The 23,180-nt window shown below is 32.1% G+C and overlaps 2 protein-coding genes across 6 annotated transcripts; one reads left to right on the forward strand and one right to left on the reverse strand.

Annotated features, from left to right (window-relative positions):
- Positions 1-956: 956 nt before the first annotated feature.
- On the reverse strand, positions 957-14,214 carry LOC131955843 (sphingomyelin phosphodiesterase 5). Of its 4 annotated transcripts, none has more exons than XM_059320125.1 (7): positions 14,086-14,214; positions 4,270-5,161; positions 3,651-3,726; positions 3,213-3,353; positions 2,983-3,072; positions 2,624-2,868; positions 957-2,520 (listed from the first exon to the last, which is right to left on the reverse strand). In XM_059320125.1, the coding sequence occupies exons 2-7, from the start codon at positions 5,119-5,121 to the stop codon at positions 2,428-2,430; spliced, it is 1,497 nt and encodes a 498-aa protein (XP_059176108.1). In that variant the 5' UTR covers positions 5,122-5,161; positions 14,086-14,214; the 3' UTR covers positions 957-2,427. The 4 variants fall into 4 exon arrangements, with proteins under 4 accessions (XP_059176108.1, XP_059176107.1, XP_059176109.1 ...); XM_059320124.1 differs by having other exon boundaries at positions 14,150-14,203; XM_059320126.1 differs by lacking the exon at positions 14,086-14,214 and adding an exon at positions 8,051-8,135.
- A 109-nt stretch (positions 14,215-14,323) lies between these two features.
- On the forward strand, positions 14,324-23,172 carry LOC131955842 (nibrin). 2 transcript variants are annotated; one of them, XM_059320122.1, is made up of 15 exons: positions 14,324-14,476; positions 15,894-16,024; positions 16,435-16,592; positions 17,139-17,298; positions 17,715-17,818; positions 18,054-18,168; positions 18,632-18,822; positions 18,975-19,066; positions 19,873-19,963; positions 20,121-20,196; positions 20,230-21,063; positions 21,465-21,614; positions 21,746-21,859; positions 22,841-22,890; positions 22,992-23,172. In XM_059320122.1, the coding sequence occupies exons 1-15, from the start codon at positions 14,446-14,448 to the stop codon at positions 23,032-23,034; spliced, it is 2,340 nt and encodes a 779-aa protein (XP_059176105.1). In that variant the 5' UTR covers positions 14,324-14,445; the 3' UTR covers positions 23,035-23,172. The 2 variants fall into 2 exon arrangements, with proteins under 2 accessions (XP_059176105.1, XP_059176104.1); XM_059320121.1 differs by having other exon boundaries at positions 20,121-21,063.
- Positions 23,173-23,180: the final 8 nt, after the last annotated feature.

Consider the following 23,180-nt stretch of genomic DNA (forward strand, 5'->3'; position numbering starts at 1 on the left):
TTAATAATACTTTTCACTTCAATCTAACAGTCATGAAATAAAAAAGTCAATTTACTAATTATTATGAGGCTTTATTAACTAAATATGTTATATTTTCACTAATGATTTAAGTACAATGAGCTAAAATTGTTATATTTACACTAAAAATCCACAGAGATCTAAGAAAATTACTTGTTAAATCTTTGTAAATCAACTATTACACATGTCTGCTGTAAAACATCTTATATCTAGTTAGTATAATACCAGTTAGTGTTATTATATTATTTAAATTATACAAACTTTCTTTGTGACATACAGATGATCTTATTTTTATAGGCTTGAAGCAAATAATTAAAAAACAAAATATACGACACATCAGTATTTAACCAATAATATAATCTACAAAATCTATCTTTACTTCTTCTCTGTGGATGGCTTTATGTCAAAATATAAGGATGTTATGTTTTAAGTTAGTTTAATTTTACATTTATTTAGCAATGATATTCTCTTGATAAAAGCTACAAAAAGCAATTTTTAAAATATTTAACAAATGAAAATCTTGAATTAACTATGTGGGTTAATTTTTTATGGAATTCATGAAAACAAAAAATAGTTTTAAAAAATCACATTAAGCAATGTACATTTTCATCTGTAATGACAATAGTAAAAGAAAGATGAATTATTTAAATTATTACAAAAACTACTATGTTTGAAACAAAAATTAACACATTCTCTATTGAAAAATAGTACATGTAATTTGTGTAAATTAACCAAGAAAATAAAAGATTAAAAAAATTGGTCTTCAACTAGAACTTAATGACACCTTTTGTCTAGCAAGGCAACAAAGATGCTACTGTAAAAAAACAACACATTGTAAACAATGGCTAAATATATGATTTAAATGACAACTATATAACCTAAAAAACAGAATGTTAAATAAAATGTGTATATCATAAAAATACTACCAACTAAACATGTTTATAATTCATTAAAACATGATGTACCTCAATTAATTTTCTAGAAATCTTGAGATAGTTTTTTAAGATGTCAAATTTAATTTAAAAAAATAGGACTAGAATTTTCATACCAGTCAATGTATACTTTTGTTTAAAAATGGTTAAGTAAGTAAACATATCAACAGTGGATCAAAGTGCTATCAGCACAATGAATAGTCATGAGGAAATCCAGCAATGCACCATGTCATAAAAATTGAAAACAGATTACAGGGACAAAAAATACAGTTTTAATAAAATCTCCAAAGCCGTCCACAAACAATGCAGCCATAATTGTGATTATATTGTCTTATTATTTTACAAACTAGTATTTTTTTAATGGTGATGGATGAAAAAATTAATTACTATAACTGTTTAAAGCAAAATATTAAAATTGTATATAGATGGCAAACATTTACTGTTTTTTTATATATCATAAAACAGATAATTTAATTATTATCACATGAAATGGATTGCAGAAAAACAATGCTTTAACAACAATCTAAAGATTTATATATTATTGTGAATAATAGTTTGTAATGAGATCTGGGGTAAATAAAAAATGTATCATACTTTAAGAAATGTTCACATAAGTATTGGATGAGTTTCTACAAGTAAGGCAGATAATCTCTTCTAATACTGTTAGCTGTATTTTACAATATAAATATTAGAAATATCTAAAAAGGAAACAGAATTGTGAGTTCACAATTGGTAATGATACATTATTTTATAAAATGAAATTTGGTCCAACAAACAAATACTGGGGATAGCTTTTTGCTGTAATCTAATGTGACATTATTTTATATAACTTAAAATAAAAAAATGTCTGATGCATTGAAGTGCCTTTTTATTACAGAAACACTAAAAAAAAAATTAAGTGATAAATAAACAGTAATGTATCTTAGTATAAAGAAAGAAGAAAAACAACATATTACTAACAAAAGCTGCAATAAATTATGTTGAAAGTTCAATGGTCTTGAAAAAGCAACACTTAATAGTAAAAAGAAAATTCTAATGGCAGTACATATTGCTTATTTTAGTAACACAACTTGGCATATTTCAACTGTAAATTAGTTTGAATTCATGGCGGGATGTATAGCAGATATATAAAAATATTTATATTTGTATATAATTGTTGCATTAACATTAACATGATTGTTGTGTCATAACAGAATGTACATAAAAAACATTAGCTGTAGTATAATAATTTACAAGCTATTACAATTAACTACTAAATCACTTTTAAATGATGAGACATAAGTCAATGACAATAATTTTGTAAAGTTGGCATAACATTATAACAAGGGTATATCAATTAAGTTTTTCTAATTAACAACTGATGAAAAAAAAACACCTATAAAAATGTAACCATGAGTTACTTTTTAAAACTAACTATACCACATAAGAATTTGCCATTTTTCTGTTTTAAACAAATAAAAACTAAAGAGTAGATAGTTTACTTCAATCCTTCACACATGAACTCCATAGCAACTGGAATGTGATCGGTGAGGCCAGCAAGCTTTGTAACAAAACTGTAGCTCTCAACCTTCTGTAAAAATTAATACGCAGAGTATACTAAAAACTGTAATCATTTCTTTAAAAGAAATAATATTTTAAACTGGTTGCATCAAGATAAGTAAAGAACAACTTACCAGTGGGTATGATTTGTTATACAGTATGTAGTCAATTCTCCGCCTTCCACCTTCTGGAAACAGCTTTACATTCCCATGTTCATCCTTCTTGACTGAGCCGCTGACAATCACCTCTTTACTGTGTTCAATAATGTCAGCATCCACTATATGGCACTGACGCAGAACAGGATCTTCTAAAACTTTTTTCAGACCTTCTTGTGTTGTTACAGGACTGTCCAACATAAACTCTGGCCTCATTTCAGTACCTTGAATTCAACAAAAAAACAACCTTTAAAAGCCATTAAAAAGTTAGTATACTAATTAAAAAGACTGGTAAACTCTAAATCAAACATAGCAATTACGAGACAACAAAATCTCACCAACAGTCCATGGCTTATCAAGACCAGCTCTAACTCTACAAAAATCAACAAACTCTGAAAATATTGGATGTTGTGTGCTTTCTTTATCAGCTGATGAATAAGAAAAAGAATTTTATGAAATCTTTCTGTCAAATCTTGAATACTAAACAAGATAGGGCCTATAAGTTGACTAAATAAAAAGATATTTTAGAAGATGAAACATGGTCTGATAAAAATCTAAAAACAGATACCTGGTGAAAAAGTGTCAAAGTTAAAATCCCCACAAATAATACTGAATAGGATGTTGTCTCCATCTCTCCTATTTCTCTCAGTAAACTGGCTGATCCAGGCTCTGATCTCATCCAACTGTTTGGGAATTATTTGATCTTTACCTGGTAGGATTAAAAAAAAGTTAGAATTTCTGTTTTTGTCCAAATGTAAAAGGTTGTCGATAGGCTAGATGAAGTAGACTCATGTTCCTATAGCCCCAGCTAAATAGGTATAAATGGGTAGCACATTTTCCTAATTAATTTCGAGACACATAAGAGATATTTTGTGGCGTTGAGCCTGAATAATCTACCTCTAGAATACTTTTTTAAATGTCTACAAATGAGAAGAGGGAAAATAATTACTTGAAATGAATGAAGAATCAACATATTGTAGGCATAAAAATATTAAATGTATCTTACCTTGATAAGATTGTAGGTGAGTGTTGAAAACATAACCCACATAGCTGCCACTATTCTTTTGGTCTCCTAATGCTACCTGAGAGAGAAAACAATGAGTTAAGATTATCTTTTTCTAAACTTTCTCACTCGTTACCTTGAAAAAGTAAAAATTCTTGGTACCTCCTTTAACCTCTATCACCCCATAAGCTATATCCTTTTTTTAACCCAAATAATTAGTTATTTGTAACCCAGAGTTATCTACACCTCAAAATAGCAAACTTTCAGTTTTCAAACAATTCTGTAAATAAGAAAGGAAACAACAAGATTTGACAATATATTGCAAACATTATTTAAAACTGTCTCCATAGGCAAAAGTATTTCTGACGATTTAAGCTATTAAATATTCATAGCTATATATTTTTATTTATATAGCTTGTACATTTCAGTGATACTTTTAGCACCTGCAAAATAACAGCTAAAATCAGTTTCAATAATTAATTATAAAACTGCTAATGTGTGATTTTACACGATCAGCCCCCCCCCCCATCTCCTCCTTTAGTCATCATCACTAAAGCCTACCCCCCATCCCCCTTCAACCCCAGAGAATTGAGACGTAATATAAGATGTGTACAGTTAGTACCTTGACCATTAGAAGGCCATTGGAGAGTACTCTTCCATGCTTGACAAAATGTGAAAATGGCTTAAAATCAATAGCAAGGATGGGATGCTTGCTTGCTATCAAAAGGCCACTATTTAGAAAAAATGCATTATTGCTGTAGGAATGAACACCAGCATCATGTACAATGTACGGAAATACTTTGTGCAGTTCTTTCATTAGAGTTTTATTGTGATAACTGGACCAAGCTTCTTGAATGGCCATTATATCAACACGTGGAAAGTTGGTGCAAACATTTCCCTCAAGCTCTATCCCTCTATCATGGTCTCCAGAGTTAGAAGTTGTGAAAGTTTGAGATTTATTTTTTGATATCTTCCATTCCATCTCTTTGCTGTTCCATTCATCATTGAAGAACTGGTTTGCAAGTATTTTTTCCCCAATTTTTCTTGCTCTGTAGTTAACATTTATCAGATGATTCATTTTAGAGGCCAGTTCAGGCATAAGACACAAATTAGCTGTTGCTATGCCAAATTTATACTTCCCACTTCTAATGAGATCGTTCTGGAATAGGCGTTGAGACTCTGTGAGTGTTGTATGCTTGACAGATACCATGAAATGATTTTTACGGAAGTATAATATACCACATCGTACAGGGAGAAAAATTATGAGAAGAGGAAGAAATAGAATAAAAAGTGCCCCGTACACTGGGGTGAGTAGAACTTTTTTAATAAAAATTGTATTTGGGTACTTTTCTTCCTCAAATGTTGTAATATAAAGGCTCATGAGCAAATTAAATGCAAGAAAGCTGGGATAGAGGAAAGTTCTGGCTATCTTAAGACACAGATAAGAGACTCCAGAATCATTTTCCACAGCCATTTTGATCAGAGTATTCTGCGATTCTTTATTGATGAAGAGCCTGCAAGAATTTAAATAAACAAAACTTATTAAATATCTGGGTATGGCTGATCAAGAAATACCATGATAATAAAATTAGTTTTATCAAAAAACAAACTTGAACCCTAGTTATTTATATAGCTTGCCAACATTATTTAAAGAATTAGGCCTAGGTATTTCCTCCATATAATGTTTAAGTAATATCCTATGTCATCTAGGCTAAATATTATTCTAAATCCAAATAATAGAAGATATATATGGCAGGAAACAGATTGGTACCGCAAAATGCATATTCGGTCTTCGCCGTTCATAAACTTTCTAACCAGACATCGTTCGGGGATTTTGTTTATACTGATAAATAGAGCAAGGTTTTTACAAGCTTCGTTAGCAACATTTTTGTGGAATTCGTTTTTTATGACATTTTGTGCCGCGGCGAAGGATGCGAAGTATGCAAATCTAGACGGAATGGATCTACTTGGAAAGTACGTGTACTGCACTAATGAGGTAAGAAATAATATTTTGTAAAAATAACTATTTTTTTTGTATGGATTTTTCATTAGAAATGATTGCTGTAAAATTATGAAAGTAAAAAAAAGTATATTTGAATGCGTTTTTTACTTTAATTTGAACAAAATGACTGACGAAAATTACGACACATCGGCGTCGCTGAAAGCGGGAATTTCAGTTAATTTTTTACGGATATAAAATTGTATTTTTTTACTCCGAAGCATGTATTTAAATAACAGTTAAGTTAAATCTATTTAATTCTGTAAAATATAATTATTATTTTGCCGTAGATACTTTTTTTTATATTTTTAATGATTTTCTGTTGCGGAAAATCGGTATTCGCACCATGCACGCACACGTAGTAAAACTAGACTTATCTTTAAAACACGATAATCTTGAGTACACTGCGAATAACAAAGTTTTTAAATTTTAGTTTACTTTTGACTTTAAGCCATTTGTTTTAAATCGAAATTAATTGATAATGTAATTATTTCAAAGTAAAAATTTTCCGTCGCAAATTGGGTTCTAACCTTCGCCACTGAACCAGCCTACGCACGACATTCGCGCGAGTCTGTTTCTTCGCAATAGTCTGTATAGTGTCGAGGGCTAATTCTAAAAAGAATCGAGTCCTTACTAATCTAATGTTTATTAAAATTAGGTACAATTGTTGGAACGCATGAGAAATAACAAATTAATATTTCTTTAAATCTATAGCCAAAAGAAAGTAGAACTTTATAACTCTGTAAATTATGAATCGAGTGACGGCTGTCGTGAAAACGGGAGCCATTTTACTCTTTTTTTTAGGGTGACCTACTTTTATTATATAATTTTAAAATTCATCGATTTGATAAGCAGCTGAGTAGCTGACTACGCATGCGATATGGCTGGCACGTTTTGGGATAGGGATCGAGTACACCATAGAATTTTTTTTCTTAGAACTAAGCGTATTTTTTTTTAAAATCAAAAGATACATATCAGTTGTTGATTTCAATTTCATTATAGATCTAATCACTAACTTCAGTTTTTAAAAGTGATTTTGCTTCTAGAACTAGCGTATTTTCAAAATTACGTAGATTCTAAATCTAGATCTATTCACTTACTATTTGACAACCGTGTCAGTAAAATGAGGTCACCGCTTCCAGATTCTTAGGTTTTAATTATGTTTGTCATTTTGATCTATTATAAGTAGCATTAAAACAACTGCATCTATTATCAACATTGTTTTTATATGCCAGTTCTAATTATACATTCTGTTCACTACCAATTCTAATGAAATCGTATCAGGCCCTAACACCCTGTTCACCTACACTGACACTACACTTGAATGACGCCACAGACAGTCGTAACTTTAAATTAATGTTCAAAGTACTAAACAATTATAATTAGCCATGTAAATGCTGCAACTATATTAAAAATTGGCATATAGACATATTTTATTAATTATGTTTTTTATATAGACCTTCTATATTTAACTCTGTTATTTTTTTCTTCCCCAGAGTGTTTCTAAAAGCCAGAATTTTAAAGGGGAGGGCGGTCGTTTTTTTTCTCAAGAATAATTATAGAAATAAGCTATAAACTGGTATATTTTGTAAAGTTTGACATAATAACAAATAAATGTATGCCTAAGTGACATTTCTGTGTAATTATATTGTTAATTTTGTGAATTTCGTGGATTTTTGGACCTCACTACATTTAGATGTAAAAAAAAATCTCAGTTGAGTGAGTGTGGTTAATCTACATTTTGAACGTGATGTAAATGTCTAGTGCTATTAATTTTTATATTTTTGAATTCCTCGATTGTTAAGCAACAAAATTGATATATAATATGTCAATATTTGTTACTTTGAAAATTGGCGAAAATCGACCCTAAAAGTAGATGCTTGAGGGTTGAATCTGTTTCCTGCCATATAGATCATATAGTATATGCCCCTACTAATCAAGTATTGTATTGTAAACATTCAAAACATGTAGATCTAGGAATAGGTAGAATTCCAAACTAGATCTAGAGTCTAGCTAGATGATATTTTTTTAAAAGAGAGTAGGCCTATTTTAACTGTTTTAATTTAGATTTAGTCTAGAAAGAGTCTACTTTAAGTAAGTAGTCTACTAAAAATCTGTAGGCCTATCTAGGCCTAAATGATAAAATTAAATCTCTATGTCTATGTCCTATGAGTCTATGATGATGATGACATGATGTTGACTTTTGTTGAGCCTACTTTTACTTACTTTAACTCTAGAGTCTAGACTCTAGATTCTCTAGATCTAGTTCTAGATTCTAGACTTAGTTATAGTAATATGAATAATAATATAGATTTATTATAGATAGTTAGTCTAGCTAGATCTAGTCTAGGCTAGGACCTAGCTCAGTGGTTAGATCTAGATCTAGAGTCTAAATAGTAAATACAGATAGGCTCTTTATCTATCTAGATCTAAATCTGATCTAGATTCTAGAGTCTATATCAATTCTAAGATCTGGGTCCAAAGTGCAGCACGAAAAAAAAATCATCAACAAAAATCAAAACATCCACTCCACATTCTCGATATTAATAATAGCGTGTATTTCGAAAAATGAAAATTCGTTAGTTTCGGGAAGAAAAGATACCGATCGACGCGTAATTTTTTACTGAAACTACTTTTTATACTCTGTGTGTGTCTAGGAAAAGTTTATTTAGCCTATTTCGATTTTAAAATTTTTGTGTTTATAAAAAATTTGGATTAACCTGCCACCATTATTTTTCCTCTTACATTAAAAAAAAAAGTGTCTCCGATATTGGTAGTACACAACTTGATGACGTCATACGCGTCAAATTATATTTTCGGACTTTTCGTCATTTTACTATAAATTGTTAATGTAGTATTTTATTATGAGTTTGACTAATCAAAATTTTATTTACTATACACAACTAGGCCTATTAATAATTGAATAAATTATTAGGCATAGGCCTACTGAAAACTTGAATTACAACCACCATGTAGGCCTAGTAGTAGCAAAATATTTTTTTTTCTATTATTAGGTTTTAACATTTGTGTAGGGCCCTACATGACCAACAATTTCATACCAATACCATTGTCTAAAATAGTGAAAATGTTATAATATAGTTTATATAGACCCTCTACAAAGGTGTTCAGCTGCTTCTTATAGTAAGGCCTATTGATTATCAATATTAACCTTGCTTGAACACATTATAGTAAGTTATAAAAATTCATCTGTTAAGCTAGTGATACTAATTAATGGAACCATTATCTCTCACTATGATTATTTATTCATTCTAAATATTTAATATGTAATTTGGTGTCTAATAAATATATATTTATTTATTAATGGACTGCTTACTTCCAATAATTGTTGTTGCACTGTGAATTGCGCAAGTCTAGAGAAAAAACTTCAGCATAAGCTTATTTTATCAGAACATGTATATGAAGGCTTACTCATTGGAGATTGTTGTTTTTTTCTAGACATGTATAGTATTCATGTGGTAAGTGCAAACATGGTGTTACTCACAGACCCACCAGTATAATTTCTTATACAAGACCTGGTTTCAAATTCAAACAAAAGATAAAAAGAATCAAAATGGTTTGCTTTCCAAAAAATATTTATTTATTAGATTTAGATGCAATTATATAAATTTCAATTATCAATGAAAAGTACAAAAGTAATAATGGGTTTAAGTTTAAGGTGTGAGTACAACAAAGTGATTTATATAACAAGTTTTAGTTGATGCAAATAAAAAAATGATCAGGTTGAATGAAAGTCATCAGTCCAGGAAAGATACAAAAATCTGCAAAGAAAAAAAAAAGTTATTTGATTTGTTTACACTATACTGTGTATCAAATTAGAATACCATAAGTAAAATATAAAAAAAGAGATTAAAAAAAAATAATACCATGTCATTACATACCAACCTTTATTTTTTAACCTACTCAATTAACTTGCTTTGCTGCGTAAATGTAATAGCCAATATAATTTTTATGTATTCTATAAAAAATCAATCACTACTAATCAAGTCAGCTATTAGTGACTCAGCAGGTAGGCAAAAGTCCTCAGCTTCATCCTCATCCGGTGCCCAGTAGCCTACAGTGTAGACAACAGACTTGTTCTTTTTAGCTAGTACTCTGTTAATAATCCTCACATAATAGCGATGCACTTTCTGATCATCTAGCTCCCACTTGTCAGTCAGCTGGACAACAACCAGGTCTTTACCACCCACAATTCTTGACAAAGAGGGTTTCAGCTTCTGTCAACACCACGAAATAGGGGATGGTTTACTGAGACATTCGATCCAGACAACACATCATAGATGGAATTTTCAGTATCTCTGCGTTCCATAGCTTCCAACTTTTTCTTCATTTGAGATTGAATGTCTGTGTCTATTTTGTGCTGTAACTGATTTGTGTCGATGACCCTGTCAAACTCCTCAATCAGTTTGAGATTCTCTGCCTGAACAATGTCATTCTTTACTGAGATCTTGACCCTTTCTCCTCTTAAAGCATCATCTATCTCCTTCAATACTCTGTCATTGTCAGCAAATCCATCTCCCATTTAACACTATCAATCTTGGTTCTCAATTCTCTTGCTGAAGATGTCCAGTTGTTCTTTGAAACCTAACCTGCAATTTAGCATATTTTATGTTTGAAATCATCAATAACTTACCCTTTCATGCTGTTTCTGCACCAGCCAATACCTGCTTTGACATCTGTTGTTTTTTTTTTCTTTTATGTAAAATACTTCCTCTTCCAACACTGGATCTGTGTCTGCTTTCTCTGCAATGATTTAGTATCTTTTCTTAGTTTACTTATTGTAGAAAAATATGAATTATAAAGGAAGTTCTGTGCAACTGTATTTTATAGCTGTAAGTTGATGAATCAAGTCATGACTTAGTATACTAAAATAAACAATTAGTGTTAGAAAAAAGTCTGTTACATTAGTAGTCTATTACAAATTACTTACTTAATCCTCATCACTCCCTGTGGAGTATAGGGCAGCAACAAATCCCTGCCATTCCACTCTGTCTTGGGCGAGCCACTTTAGTTCATGCCAGGTCTTGCCAGCAGCTTGCACTTCTTCTTCCATCTATCTCCTCCATGTTCCCAGTGGTCTTCCTCTCTTTCGTTTTCCAGTGCCATGTTGGGGAGTCATCTTTTGCTCATGCGTAGGACATGGCCCAGCCATCTCCATCTCCTCATTCGAACTTCTGAAAATACATTTGGAAAATTTAGATATAGATATCTAGGCATAAGGTTTATTTTAAAATAAATAGACTACGCCTACTAGGTTTATTTCACACAAAAAAAAAAAACCATTTGTTTTTAAAATTGTGAGTCTAGTAAAAAAAAAAGTTACTATTGTTTAGAGTAGAGGTAAGTTAGAACTAGATTAGATCTAGATTTAATTAGGCTACTTAACACTAAATAGGTATAATTAAAAGTAGTCTATAATTAATAATTAGGTAAATAATTATGATCACTTAAAGTACTGTCACTTATCAGAAATGTCTAAATGTGATTCCGATGGCTGAATGATTTCTCACTCAGATTTCAATCAAAGAGCTGCAAGACCACAGACTGAAAAAAAAAAGTAGATTAGAGATTCTAGAATCTAGAGTCTATATCTAGAAAATTAGATAGAATCTAGATCTAGTTAATAGAGATCTAGATCTTTTAAAATAATCTAGATTAGGCTTATAGTATACTATACTATAGAATGTATTGTATAGAATCTAGATCTACATCTAGTCTAGCTTGACGATCATCTGGATCTAATCTATCTAGATCTAAGAATCTAGACTAGACTAGATTCTAGATCTATTTTACAAGATCTAGACTTGGATTTAGATTTCTAGATGATATAGATTATAGAGTATCTAGATTTTATAGATTATAGATCTAGAATTGATCTGATCTACTAGATCTAGATCTAGATCTAGAATCTAGATATTCTAGGTCTAGTTTAGACTCTAGAATCTAAATTAGGCCGCCTCATTGCTTAGATGGCTGGATTGACCTCTGACCCTGAAACGTCACGCGTCGTTTTCTGACGGTTTTTACGTTTATTTTAGGGTCCAATCCACGACAAATGAAAAAACTGTTAATCTCGCAAATTCTTATCATTATTTTAACACAAGATGCTAATAAAATGGATAATATGCCTTAGAATGCCAGAAAAAAACGCTAGAATTGTAGTTGTAAATAATGAGAGGATTTCCAGTGGAGCACTCTCCGTATAAACTGAACCGCGGCCAAAAACGACCGTATAACGGGGAAAACGGCCCGTATAACGGTAGATTAATATATAATTGAGATATTTACCATGTATATTTACAGTATTATGGATGATCTTTACCAAAAATCCAATTACCCCGTAAGTAACCATGCGACAATTTCTCTCTGCTATTTTTAGTAACGTTGCGTCATTGTTACGCTAGTTGCCAGACAGAAACAACTAGTTTTTGTTTTTTACGGAATGAACTGTTAAGTCTAGTATTTTAATTATAATTCAATTGTAGCATGTGTGGAAAAAGTAAAATTATGGACATTATTATTGTATTAGTAATTTTATTAGTATATTGATTTTTTCTTCACTGTGGGCCGACAGTTGCTGCATTCGTGACCGGTGGTTAACCTCGTCAACGCTGCGTGGCCTATTCGTTTATATAATCAGTGATGCTCGTTCAGTGGCCTTTTTCAGAGCTAGGCCTAATTACTGGCGATTTTTAGACTTGATCGGCCGTTAGCCCTTTTCATTGCTGCGTATTTTAAAAAAATGCTCGTTCAGCTGCCTTTTTTTTTGGCGCTAAATAATCTGTTTACGGTCATTTTAAGCGTTTATTTATTTATTTTTTTAAGCTAGACGTAGATCTAGTTAAATTTTTTTTTTATACAGCTGGCTGTCTAGCATGCCTGATATGTGAACTTTAAAAAAAATGACCGAACTTTTAAAAAAAATGACCAGAAGTAGGGAAGTAGGTCTGTAATTAAATTTGCTTGAAGAAGGGGGGGGGGGGAGAGAGAGAAGTGAAGACACCGACCATCTCGTGTACGCGTGTTCATTCTATGACGTGTACTATAGGTCACTGTGACCCCGCGACCGTGGTGGGATTTTTCATCCACAGGATAGTAAACGTAAGCAAGCAATCACGCGAGTGACGATGTTTGGAGATTTTATTTTAAAAAAATAATCACATACGTCATGTTTTCAAGATGAAAAAAAAAATGTAATGTAAAAAAAAAAGACACTAATACCATGTATGAACCTCAGCTGCCACGCTGTTGACTCAATACAATGTGAATTGAGTGTAAAAAGTATTTGTATTTATAAACTATCATAACTATTACTATCATATTATTTTAAGCATATTTATTATTTAAAATTAGAATTTGAAATAAAAATATTTATTATGGTCATTTGATTTATGCAGGTGTTCATTACTTCATAAAATGGTATGAATATCATGTGGAGTAGAATTTAATAAATAATAAAATAACTAGATATAGTTTTATTATCAACGAGTTGCTTTTTGTTATTTTCCGGTGAGTAAATTACCTAAGCTGACGCAATTACCATGGCGGGAATTAAAAGCTCGTGCACACAAGTCCACGACGTCATGTTATGCCGGTCGAGGGCCAAGAACGCTGATTTGTCATTCATTTTCCATTTTTGATTAATTTTCAAATTCTCTATTTTCTCGTCAACCGAGTAAGCTAGATATTTAAATGAGGTGTCAAATGTTCTCTTAAGGGGTAAGGAAGTTAATGGTGTATTTGAAATAACAGAATATTTTATTTTAAAAAATCCATAATTCAACCTAATCTAAATCTAGTCTAGATTCTAGATCTAGATCTAACTAAATCTACCTAATGACACTCCACTGTCACTATTAAACCTAATTACTTTTTTTCGTAAAATAGTTTTTTTTAATAATGCTATTTTTAAAAAACTTAATAAATAAATTAAATATACAATATTTTAAAAATCTTTTTAAAATAATGGCGGCTACAAAGCTATCGATTCAGACTTTGCAGGGACATTTAAACGACTTGTTGGTGGGAAATTAGCCGTTTTCAGACTTAATTTAAAGAAAATTTGCAAAACTCTGTCGAACAACCAAACTTTTAACAAGAACAAGAATCTAATTCAAATAGAAAAAAAATGCTGAAATTACCTCTATTTTTGACTCCAATAATCCGAAGAAAGAAAAACTAAATTAATAAATATCGTCCGCCAAAATATTTTCCAATATGTCAAGTAAACCCGAAGGGAAGAGAGCGTCAACAAAATGCCGGTTGGAACAAGCCGTTAGTCTATTTTTAGACTCACGCGCGGCGGTGACGGAAGCCTGGGACAAAAAGCGAAAGGGGAAGTCAGCGCCATTTCCAAAATGGTTGCCCTTAGAAATTACGAAGCCGCAATACACGCTAAGCAACCAAAACCATGATGCTCACCCAGTAGTTTTTTAAAGTGGAATCTACCAAAAGCAGGTCTATATTTTAGATAAGATAAAAATACAATTTTGTAGGTGAGCCGCTTTAATCTAGGTCCTCTGACTTTGACTATTGTTTTGAGTGCATTTGGCCAGATTCTATAAACAATGTTTTGTTTTCTTTCCTGGAAAAAGTTTGTTAGGCAAGGTCAAGCTTTTACTGTTATTAAATTATTGAAAAGTTTAACCACTAAGCTAGAAAAAGCAAAGAAATAAATAATAATAAATCTAGAAGTAAACGATGGTATGGTAGGCCTATTGGAAACTGGAAGTTAAAAAAAAGCCTGTTCAACTGAATTTAAATCATCCTTTTGCTTGGATAATGTGGGAGCTGATATCAACATCTCAGCTTGGTAAGACATAGTTCTAGTATAAGTTCAGTACTTAAGTAAGTCTAGCACAATTGCCTAACTCTGTAACTCAGGCTAACTCACACAAGTGTGAACACAAGTCAATGACTCAATTGGCAAGAGTCAGTCAGAGTAACTCATGACTAACAATATTTTATTATGTTTTACAGATTTAAAAATGGCTTCAATGAATATTAGATCTAGAAATCTAGATCTAGAATCTATATATTAATTGTCACTTGTCACTCATTTTGACTCTGTAACAATTCAATGTCATATAAAATAAAAATGTAACAAACAAATTTAACAAATGTAACTAATGTATTGTTGTGTTAGTAATATTAATAGTAGATCTAGTTGTTTGTTTTGTTAGGCATACTCAGTTACTGTTACTGACTACTTACTGGCTACGTAACTTTACTTTGCTACCAGATCTAGAATCTAGATCTAGATCTACCGCTAACTAAATAAAAAAACATAAAACTTAGACTAAGTCTTAGTAAGAGTCTTAGTTTAACTTACTAAACTAAACTAATTTACTACAATGTAGATCTAGAGATATATTCACTATAGGAGGCCTACATCTTAATTCTATATTTCTAGATTGTAAAATTATGTAGCCTATAGTTTATAGGCCGAAGTGAAGTCATTAATTAAGTTAAGTAGGCCTATAGTATTAAATTAAGTATTACTATTAGTTACTAGATCTAGATAAATAAGTCTAGAAATAGATAGTCTAGACCAGGGGTCTCCAAACTTTTCAGTCCGAGGGCCGCATTTACTACCAAATTTCAGTTCGGGGGCCAGTTAGTTCAAGGCATGTCTTTGTTTATTCTGCGCAAAGTTCCTCATCATCACCAACAAACGTTTTTTTTCCGTGGACAAAAAGATCTCCGCGGGCCGGATGAGAGGACTTTGCGGGCCGCATCCGGCCCGCGGGCCGTAGTTTGGAGACCCCTGGTCTAGACTAGACTCTAGATTAGAGTCTAGAATACTCTTATAGAAGTACCATATCTTATATCTAACTAAGTAACTAACTAAATAAATTATCCTACATATGTATGTAAGTACACTGGTTAGAAACAGGCGCTGGTACTCAAATAGCAATATTCACATAATAGTTATTTCAAGGCAAGGGTCAGATACAGGTACAGAATTTTGAATATAGAAAGTGTACGATCAGGAAAACTCTATTTTAGTGGAGCTAACAACAGGCTGTAGTTTTACAGTTCTGACTTGAGAAACAGTAGGTGGTGAAATTTAGTACCATGTGGATTTCATTTTTCGTTTACTCACAAATTAGTACACTACATGTCACATCACAAGAACTGTGACATCAATATCCAAGATGCATCAGTTAGTCGCAGACAGGCTGTTCTCACCATGGCTCAATATTATTTTGTTGTTTTTAAATCCCAAGATTTGAGGTTCATCCTTGTAGGGGACCATAACTATGTTGTTGGACGGCAGAACTGTGACATCAATATCCAAGATGCATCAGTTAGTCGCAGACAGGCTGTTCTCACCATGGCTCATTATGAATCCAATGTGGTAAGAATGTTTTTAACATAAAGCACAAATGCTTCTAATTCATTATGTTGAAAATGGTAGTAAATTATTGTAATTCAAAGCTATTGAATTTTATGATTATAGTAAGCTTTTTTGCATAACTCTAAAATTTTTGTCTCCATTAACTTTAACAGAACCCATCAATTTATTGGATGCACTTTAGTTTTCTGTTTTGGTTTTTTGTTATTCATCACTTATTTAGTTACTAACTTTTTTATAATACTGTTAAATTGGATGCTATTGCTATCGCATTGACTATTTTTTATAGTATTAGTAATTTTTAAAAGCTCAAAAAATCTGTAGTTTATTGTTTTTTTTTAGTAGTTTAACAATCTAAAATAAGTCATAGTTGACTTGTATTTTAAAGTTGAATACTGCTTGTTTTTCTCTAGGCCAAATCATTTGTGACACCAACACTCACTTTAGAGGATGTATCAAAGTTTGGAACTTTTGTGAATGGTAAGCCAGTAAAAACACCTGGAGGTTCCCATATCACATTGAAGCACAATGATGAAATCAAGTTTGGTGGCTCACCGGCATCAATATTTAGGTATGTTTTTGTCAAGGTTTGGTGTGGGTTTAGTGGTAGAGTATTGGTTCCATGGTGATGCCATTTTTGAGGTAGGACCCACCCTGTAAGTCATGAGTTCATGGAGGAGGCAAAAGTGTGGAGGAAACCCATACCTTGCGACTGGTAACATGCGTGAGAAAATTGCTTGATTCTTATCCCTGTTTCAGTTTGCCTGACCAATGATCATAACTCGAGCAGATAATATCCAAACATATACCAGCGAAAGCTCTGGTTAGCTTGTTTAAATCCAATAAGTCAACCTTATTTCCCCTATTGATAATCAGGTCTGAAAGTTGTTTTACTTTTATTCTTTTATAATTTCTCTGTGATGCACATTATTCACATTCAATTTTTAATAATTCTATTTTAAGACACCTATAACATTTGTTCAATATTAAGATTTCTTTGTTTTTCTTTCACCTAAAAGCACAAAAACTGACTGTTTGATACATTTAAAAATCTGATGTTAAATTAGTGGAATAGCTGTTTAACTTAAATTTGATTGCAAAAATTGTGTTTTGATAGGGCTGTGTATGAACCTTTTATTGCCACCACCTCCTGCCTGGAGAAAGCACCAAAGAAATGTCTTCACAAAGTCATGAGTTTACTTGGGGGCCATATTGTGAGAGAGTGGCGTCCAACATGTGATCTGCTCATCATGTCAAATATTAATGTCACAATAAAGGTTACCTTTTTCAAACATACATAGATTTTAGAATGAGATTATAGATCTAATTATTCTGTTGGATTATAATAATAGAGGGAATAAACATGCATAAAATTAACTTTTTAAAGAGAATGATGTTAGTTTAAACTTATAACTTAGTAGCATTTGTTTTTAATACTTCTAAACCACTAAAATAAGCCACTTTTAAAGCTTAAAAACATCAGTAAGAGTAGGAAATATTTTGCTGCTTATTTCTAAATGTGTATGTTATCTTTGTGGACAATTAAATATTATCAGACAATGTTACAGCAAAAAAACTTTTGAGGCTGATTCAAATGTACTCTATTAGAAAATCATTATGACTCTCACATACTATGATTTATTTGTATTTTAAAATGATAGTATATAGCCAACCAGCTTGATCTGTATTTCAGGTGATATGTGCCATCAACAACCAGAAGCATATTGTCACCCCCCAGTACCTGGATGACCTGTACTCATACCATAGAGGAGAAAAAGAAAAGCCTGACCCATTCAAGTAATAACAAGATAAGGACATCTATAAACTAATGGGAAATTCTAGACAATTCTGAACTACATTTTTAAATCATTTTTTCTGATAAATTGATAAATATTTTTCTGAATTAATGTTTTAAAATTATTTTAGCTGGCAGTATTTTGTTTTGAATTTTAACAAATGGTATTTTTAAACTAGTTATTTTGATTTAACAAAAGCATTTACACAATGAATCTGCATGAGTAACTTATTTCAGATATTTGCCTGAGGTTGTTGATCAGGAAGTCCCACAAGGTGTGTCTTTTCACCCTGATATTAGGAGAGCTACACTTTTAGAGGGGCTTAAGTTTTACTTTTTGTCAGCACTTCAGGTTTGATATTGTTTTAATTTATTTTATTCAGCAGGGCTGCCTAACTGTGATTTTATCCATAATTTTACAATTATGACACCCAGATTACAATATTACGATTAAGCCTAACAGTTATGATTTTGTGTGCCATAAAAATGAAATAGCCTTCCCCCCCCCCCCCCCATCCAGTGTCATTAGGCCTATGATGTTTATTGGGTATGTTCATTGTTGTTGAGCATTAGGACCAATCAGCTGCTTCAAAATGTATTTTTCTAGATGAGGATGGCATCCTTATTTATTGTACTGTTTTTAACAATAGTCTATGCTGTAATTTATGTGAAGAGACTTTTTTTTTCTAGTTTGATAAACCTAATTCAATAAATGTTATCAATTTAAATTTACTTTTTAATATATATTTTATTTAATGAACCCTATCAGTGTTTTTATTTTAAATAAAACAAACCAATACATTTATCTTTTACAGTTCAATAAAACAAACCTGGCAGTGTCAACAGCTGGTGGGCAGCCTATTTTACTAGAGGATGGCACTGAAGAAGATGCTGATGCTATGACCCTAGCTGGTACAGTGGTTGTGGCAGTCACTCGTGATGTGTTAGTCACTCTTAGTCCAGCATGCCAGAAGTTTGTGCGCCTGGTGTACAATACACTGAAAAGGTGAGTCACTGATGTTTTAGTTTTACACGCAATATCTGTTTTTATAGCGGAAAACACTTTAATTTCCTTTGGCAGATAGTAAATAATAATGTTTCTATGTATACATTTTGAGATTGTAATAATGTCCAACCCATTGGTTTAACTACGTTTAGAAAGCAGCTGCGGATGGTCACAGATCCTGAAATAGGCTGGGCAATACTGACCTGTAATACTGCTGATTTTTGTAACCCCAAGTCACCAATCAGTAAGTTGAAAATTTGGAATTAACATAAGTGCTGGACTGCATTGCTGTCACACGGAAAAGAATCCCTGTGGGCCAGCAGGAACGGTGCGATAATTGAGAAAATTACAGTAAAAAATGGCCGCTGTTTATATTTTTCCCAGATCCTCCTGAACACCCCAGTCCACTACTAATTCATATTTATATTTAATATTAAAGTATTTAGTAACAATCTCAATATTGAGTCAAGCAGTGAAGTTAATAACACTTTGGAAATGATTTTTAAAATACTTTTCTATTGAATAAATAACTTTTTTGCACCACATTCACAATTAAAGAATCATCATCATCATCACTCCTTTGTGGCCCCTGGGGAGCAAAGGGCTGCAACCACACATCTCCAGCGGACTCAGTTTTGGGCTGCTCCTCTAATCTGTGCCCATGAGAGCCCAGCTGTTTTTGCCTCTTCCTCAACCGTTCTCTTCCATGTTTTCCTTGGCCGGCCCACCCTCCTTTTCCCCTGGGGATTCCAGTCCAATGCATGTTTTGCGATGTTTTCTTTTTCTTTTCTTAACGTGTGTCCGATCCATCCCCATTTACGGGCTTTGATATCTTTCTCTATTGGCTGTTGTTTTAAAATTTGCCACAGGTCTTTGTTTGATATACAACCAAAGAATATTACATATTATTTCAAAAGAATTTAGCAGGCTGTTGATGGAATTTAAATCAATAATAAACCAGTTATGACCTTTTTTACAGCAGACAAATCAAAATTAGCGTTGCTATTTGTAATCTAGGATGTTAAGTTGTATACATTTCTGTCCACTTAGCCCCCAATATGTTGTCCAGTATGGCAAGTCAAACTTTGAGTCAGATGACTGAGCTGGACACATCTGTTGCAGAAGTAAAGTCAGAAAAGAGGTTTGCCTTTTTGTTATGCCATGTTTTCAAATATTTTTTTTCTTTGAATGAATTTAACTTGCAATAATATTCTAATAGCAGTTTTCATTAATGTTGAAAAACACCTCTGTTGCTCTATAATTCTTATTTTAAATATTTTTCAATAACAATATTGCAGGTCTTTTTCTACAAGCAACCAACAACTTCTAGAGGAAGCTGAATCTCCTGCAAAAAGGTTAAGAATGGATGATGTGCCTACAACATGCAGCCCATCCATTAAAAATGCTCCTAAAAGATCCAATCTTGTGGCTTCCCCTTTTTCACAATATGGGGAGAATCAGAAGAAACCAAGCTCTACTGTGAATAGTTATATCACTCTAGCTGTGAAACATGAAGAGCCAGAGCCATCCACTAACAACAAACTAGATGATAATCCATCGGACAATCGGGAACCTTCCATAGCCAGCAAGCAAACAGGGCAGGCTGCAGATCCTGGCAGCAGCTGTACAGAGAACATTGTACTGGTACACAGCAGAGAACCATCACCACAGAGAGAGATGAGTAACATATTTGGCCGTCGTCAACAACCAAAGAAAACCAGCAAATGCAAAACGTCCAACTGGGATGATTCTGACGATGATGAAATTCAGACCAAGAAAAAAACATCCAAAAGAAAACCCATTTTTCTGGACGATGAGGATGATGAACCTCAGCCATGTAAAAAGTCAACTGTTGGTATGGATGATTCTGATGGTGCAGAAATTCAGAGTAAAAAAACTCCATCAAAACACATTTTTATAATAGATGATGAGGATGATCAACCTCATGCTGGTAAACAGTCAACAGATGACAAGGATTTTGATCTGCCCAGCAAACACAGCTGTGCAATACAAAAGAATGTAATGGAAAAAGCTGATGAGAAAGTGGAGTGTTTTGCTGAAGCACTGGATCAGCCATTCACAGATGCTGATATGAGCAGTGCACAAGGTATCAGCTGCCATGGCAACATACAAGCAGACGCAAAATCTTCTACAATCAGTGAGTCTGGCTGGTTGAACGTCTGCACCAGAAAATCTGAGTCCGCCAATAACAATGATAGAGATTTAAAACCTGACACAGAGGTTTGTTAGTAAAAGATATTTTTAATATTTTTTATTCAACTAAGGAAAGTTTTCATATAGTCTTTAATCAGATTTTTTACCCTTAAATCAGGTTGATTTTTTTGGGTGTTCTGGACAGTTTGCCTTATCAGCCTCTATCTTTGTTAACTAGAGAGTGTGAATTATATCTTTTAACACTTTTATTTGTTACTTGCAGAAATGCCATTACAGTTTACAAACTTTTTCTTTGCTAATAATGCTACTTTGATCATAATCCAGCTCTTGATTATGATAGTGAACTTGACCATAATACTGACATTGACCCTAAAATTGATATAATGATGACAAAACCTTGATACTTTACTGTATCAACCAATCAGCATATTTATGAGAATTAATTATTGTCTTTAACATTATTTTAGCTGTTGAGAGACAAGGATGGGAAGCTCATTCAGAATTTGTGTGAAGTCAAAGTTGTGGAGTTGCTGGCTCATACAGTCAAGTATAAAAATAAACCAGCACCTACTAGTAAAACAAAAGGCGATGAAAGAAACTTCAAAAAATTTCAAAAGGTTTGTTGAGTTTCCTCCATTTACCAAACTATTATTGCAGTGGTGGATACCTCTTTAAAATACCAATGTACAGAAAAATTAAATAGTTAATATTATTATTTAAGTATATGCTTTTGTTCTTTTTTTCCCAGAATAAAAATGTGGGGGCTGGAAAATTACCAACTATTATTGGTGGCAGAGACTTGGAGGTCTATCTTGGCAATAAACAAAAAGATTTTGAGGACATTTTTTCCAACTGTTTAGCTGTAAGTTTTTGTGGACATAAGTTTCTTTTTGTGGCAATTCTTCTGATCCAATTTGACACACTATTAATGCAACAATTTCGTTCAAACTTTCCAATACCCTCTTATTCATAGACATTGCATGAATATCAATTTTTTAAATCTAATTAGAGTCATTGTATTTTTAAATTACTATAATTTATAATCAATAACCAAGGGGAGATAACCAAATAGGGACAGAACTGAATTCTACTGATCATAAGCCAATGCTCAGGATTTAATGCAAATATTTTAGTCATAGAATATGTAATAAGTAAAGTTCTCTTTTGGACCTAAGGTCCATGGGGCAAGTGAAGTAGGGTTCACATGTTTTTGTAACCTAGCTAATGAAGGGATAGTGTGGTCTACACTATGCCCAGCCGCCTTTACTCTCCCTAACGTGAGTTAGTACCCATCAGAGCTGGGTGGACTCAGGGACGTTTTACTAATTTGAACCCTCTCTTGACTTTCAGGTTAGCAGTCTCATGTACTACAGCTAAAAAGTGGAAAATAAAACAAATATAGAACCTTTATAATAATAAGCTTTAAAATGCACTGGAAATAAAAATAAAACAAACTTCTCTAAAACAAGCTTTGAGATCCCTTTCATATTTTAGCGACCAAATCTTTTATAAATAATTTAAAAAAAATGTTCTTACTTTCAGTGCATTAAAAAACTTGTTATTATAAAGGTTTTTATTTTTTTAATCATTAACTATTAATCTCAAAGTTAACTAAATAACATAGCAATAAATAGTTATTCAAATGTATATTTTTTTGCATTAGTTATTTAAATACATTTTAAAAGTTTATAAAATAAGTTCTGAATGTTTCATTTCAAGCTCCAAATGGCATCTTTGAAGAAAACAATAAACCTTACAAAATAAACATTTATTTTTCTATTTTTTTAACAACTTTCTTTAAATTAATGGAAAATAAAGTGATATATTCTTGATTAAAAATCAGATTGAAAAGGAGAGGCAAGCAGAAGAGAAAAGAACCAGAGAGCTTTTTGAGTAAGTGTTTCACAAGTGTAGCAAAGTTTACTAGCAGGAAAAAAATGACAGAAAGCTGATTTTTTATGTCATGTAACAAATAAATTCTATTACTTTTTCAGCTGGGATGAAAAAAGAAAAACAGTCAACAAAAGAATTCGGTAGATATTTCAAGAAAATCATCAACTTCAAGAGTAGCTCCTTTAAATCACATAATATTCTGTAAATGACTTCTTTAGATAAAATTATGATCTTTTTTTATGACTACTCAGAAATAAATATTTCATTTTTAAAAAAATGTGTTTGTTGTG

The sequence above is a fragment of the Physella acuta genome, unplaced genomic scaffold, assembly GCF_028476545.2.
Source record: "Physella acuta isolate Inbredline_101_S28 unplaced genomic scaffold, ASM2847654v3 ptg001110l, whole genome shotgun sequence".
Lineage (NCBI taxonomy): Eukaryota > Metazoa > Mollusca > Gastropoda > Physidae > Physella > Physella acuta.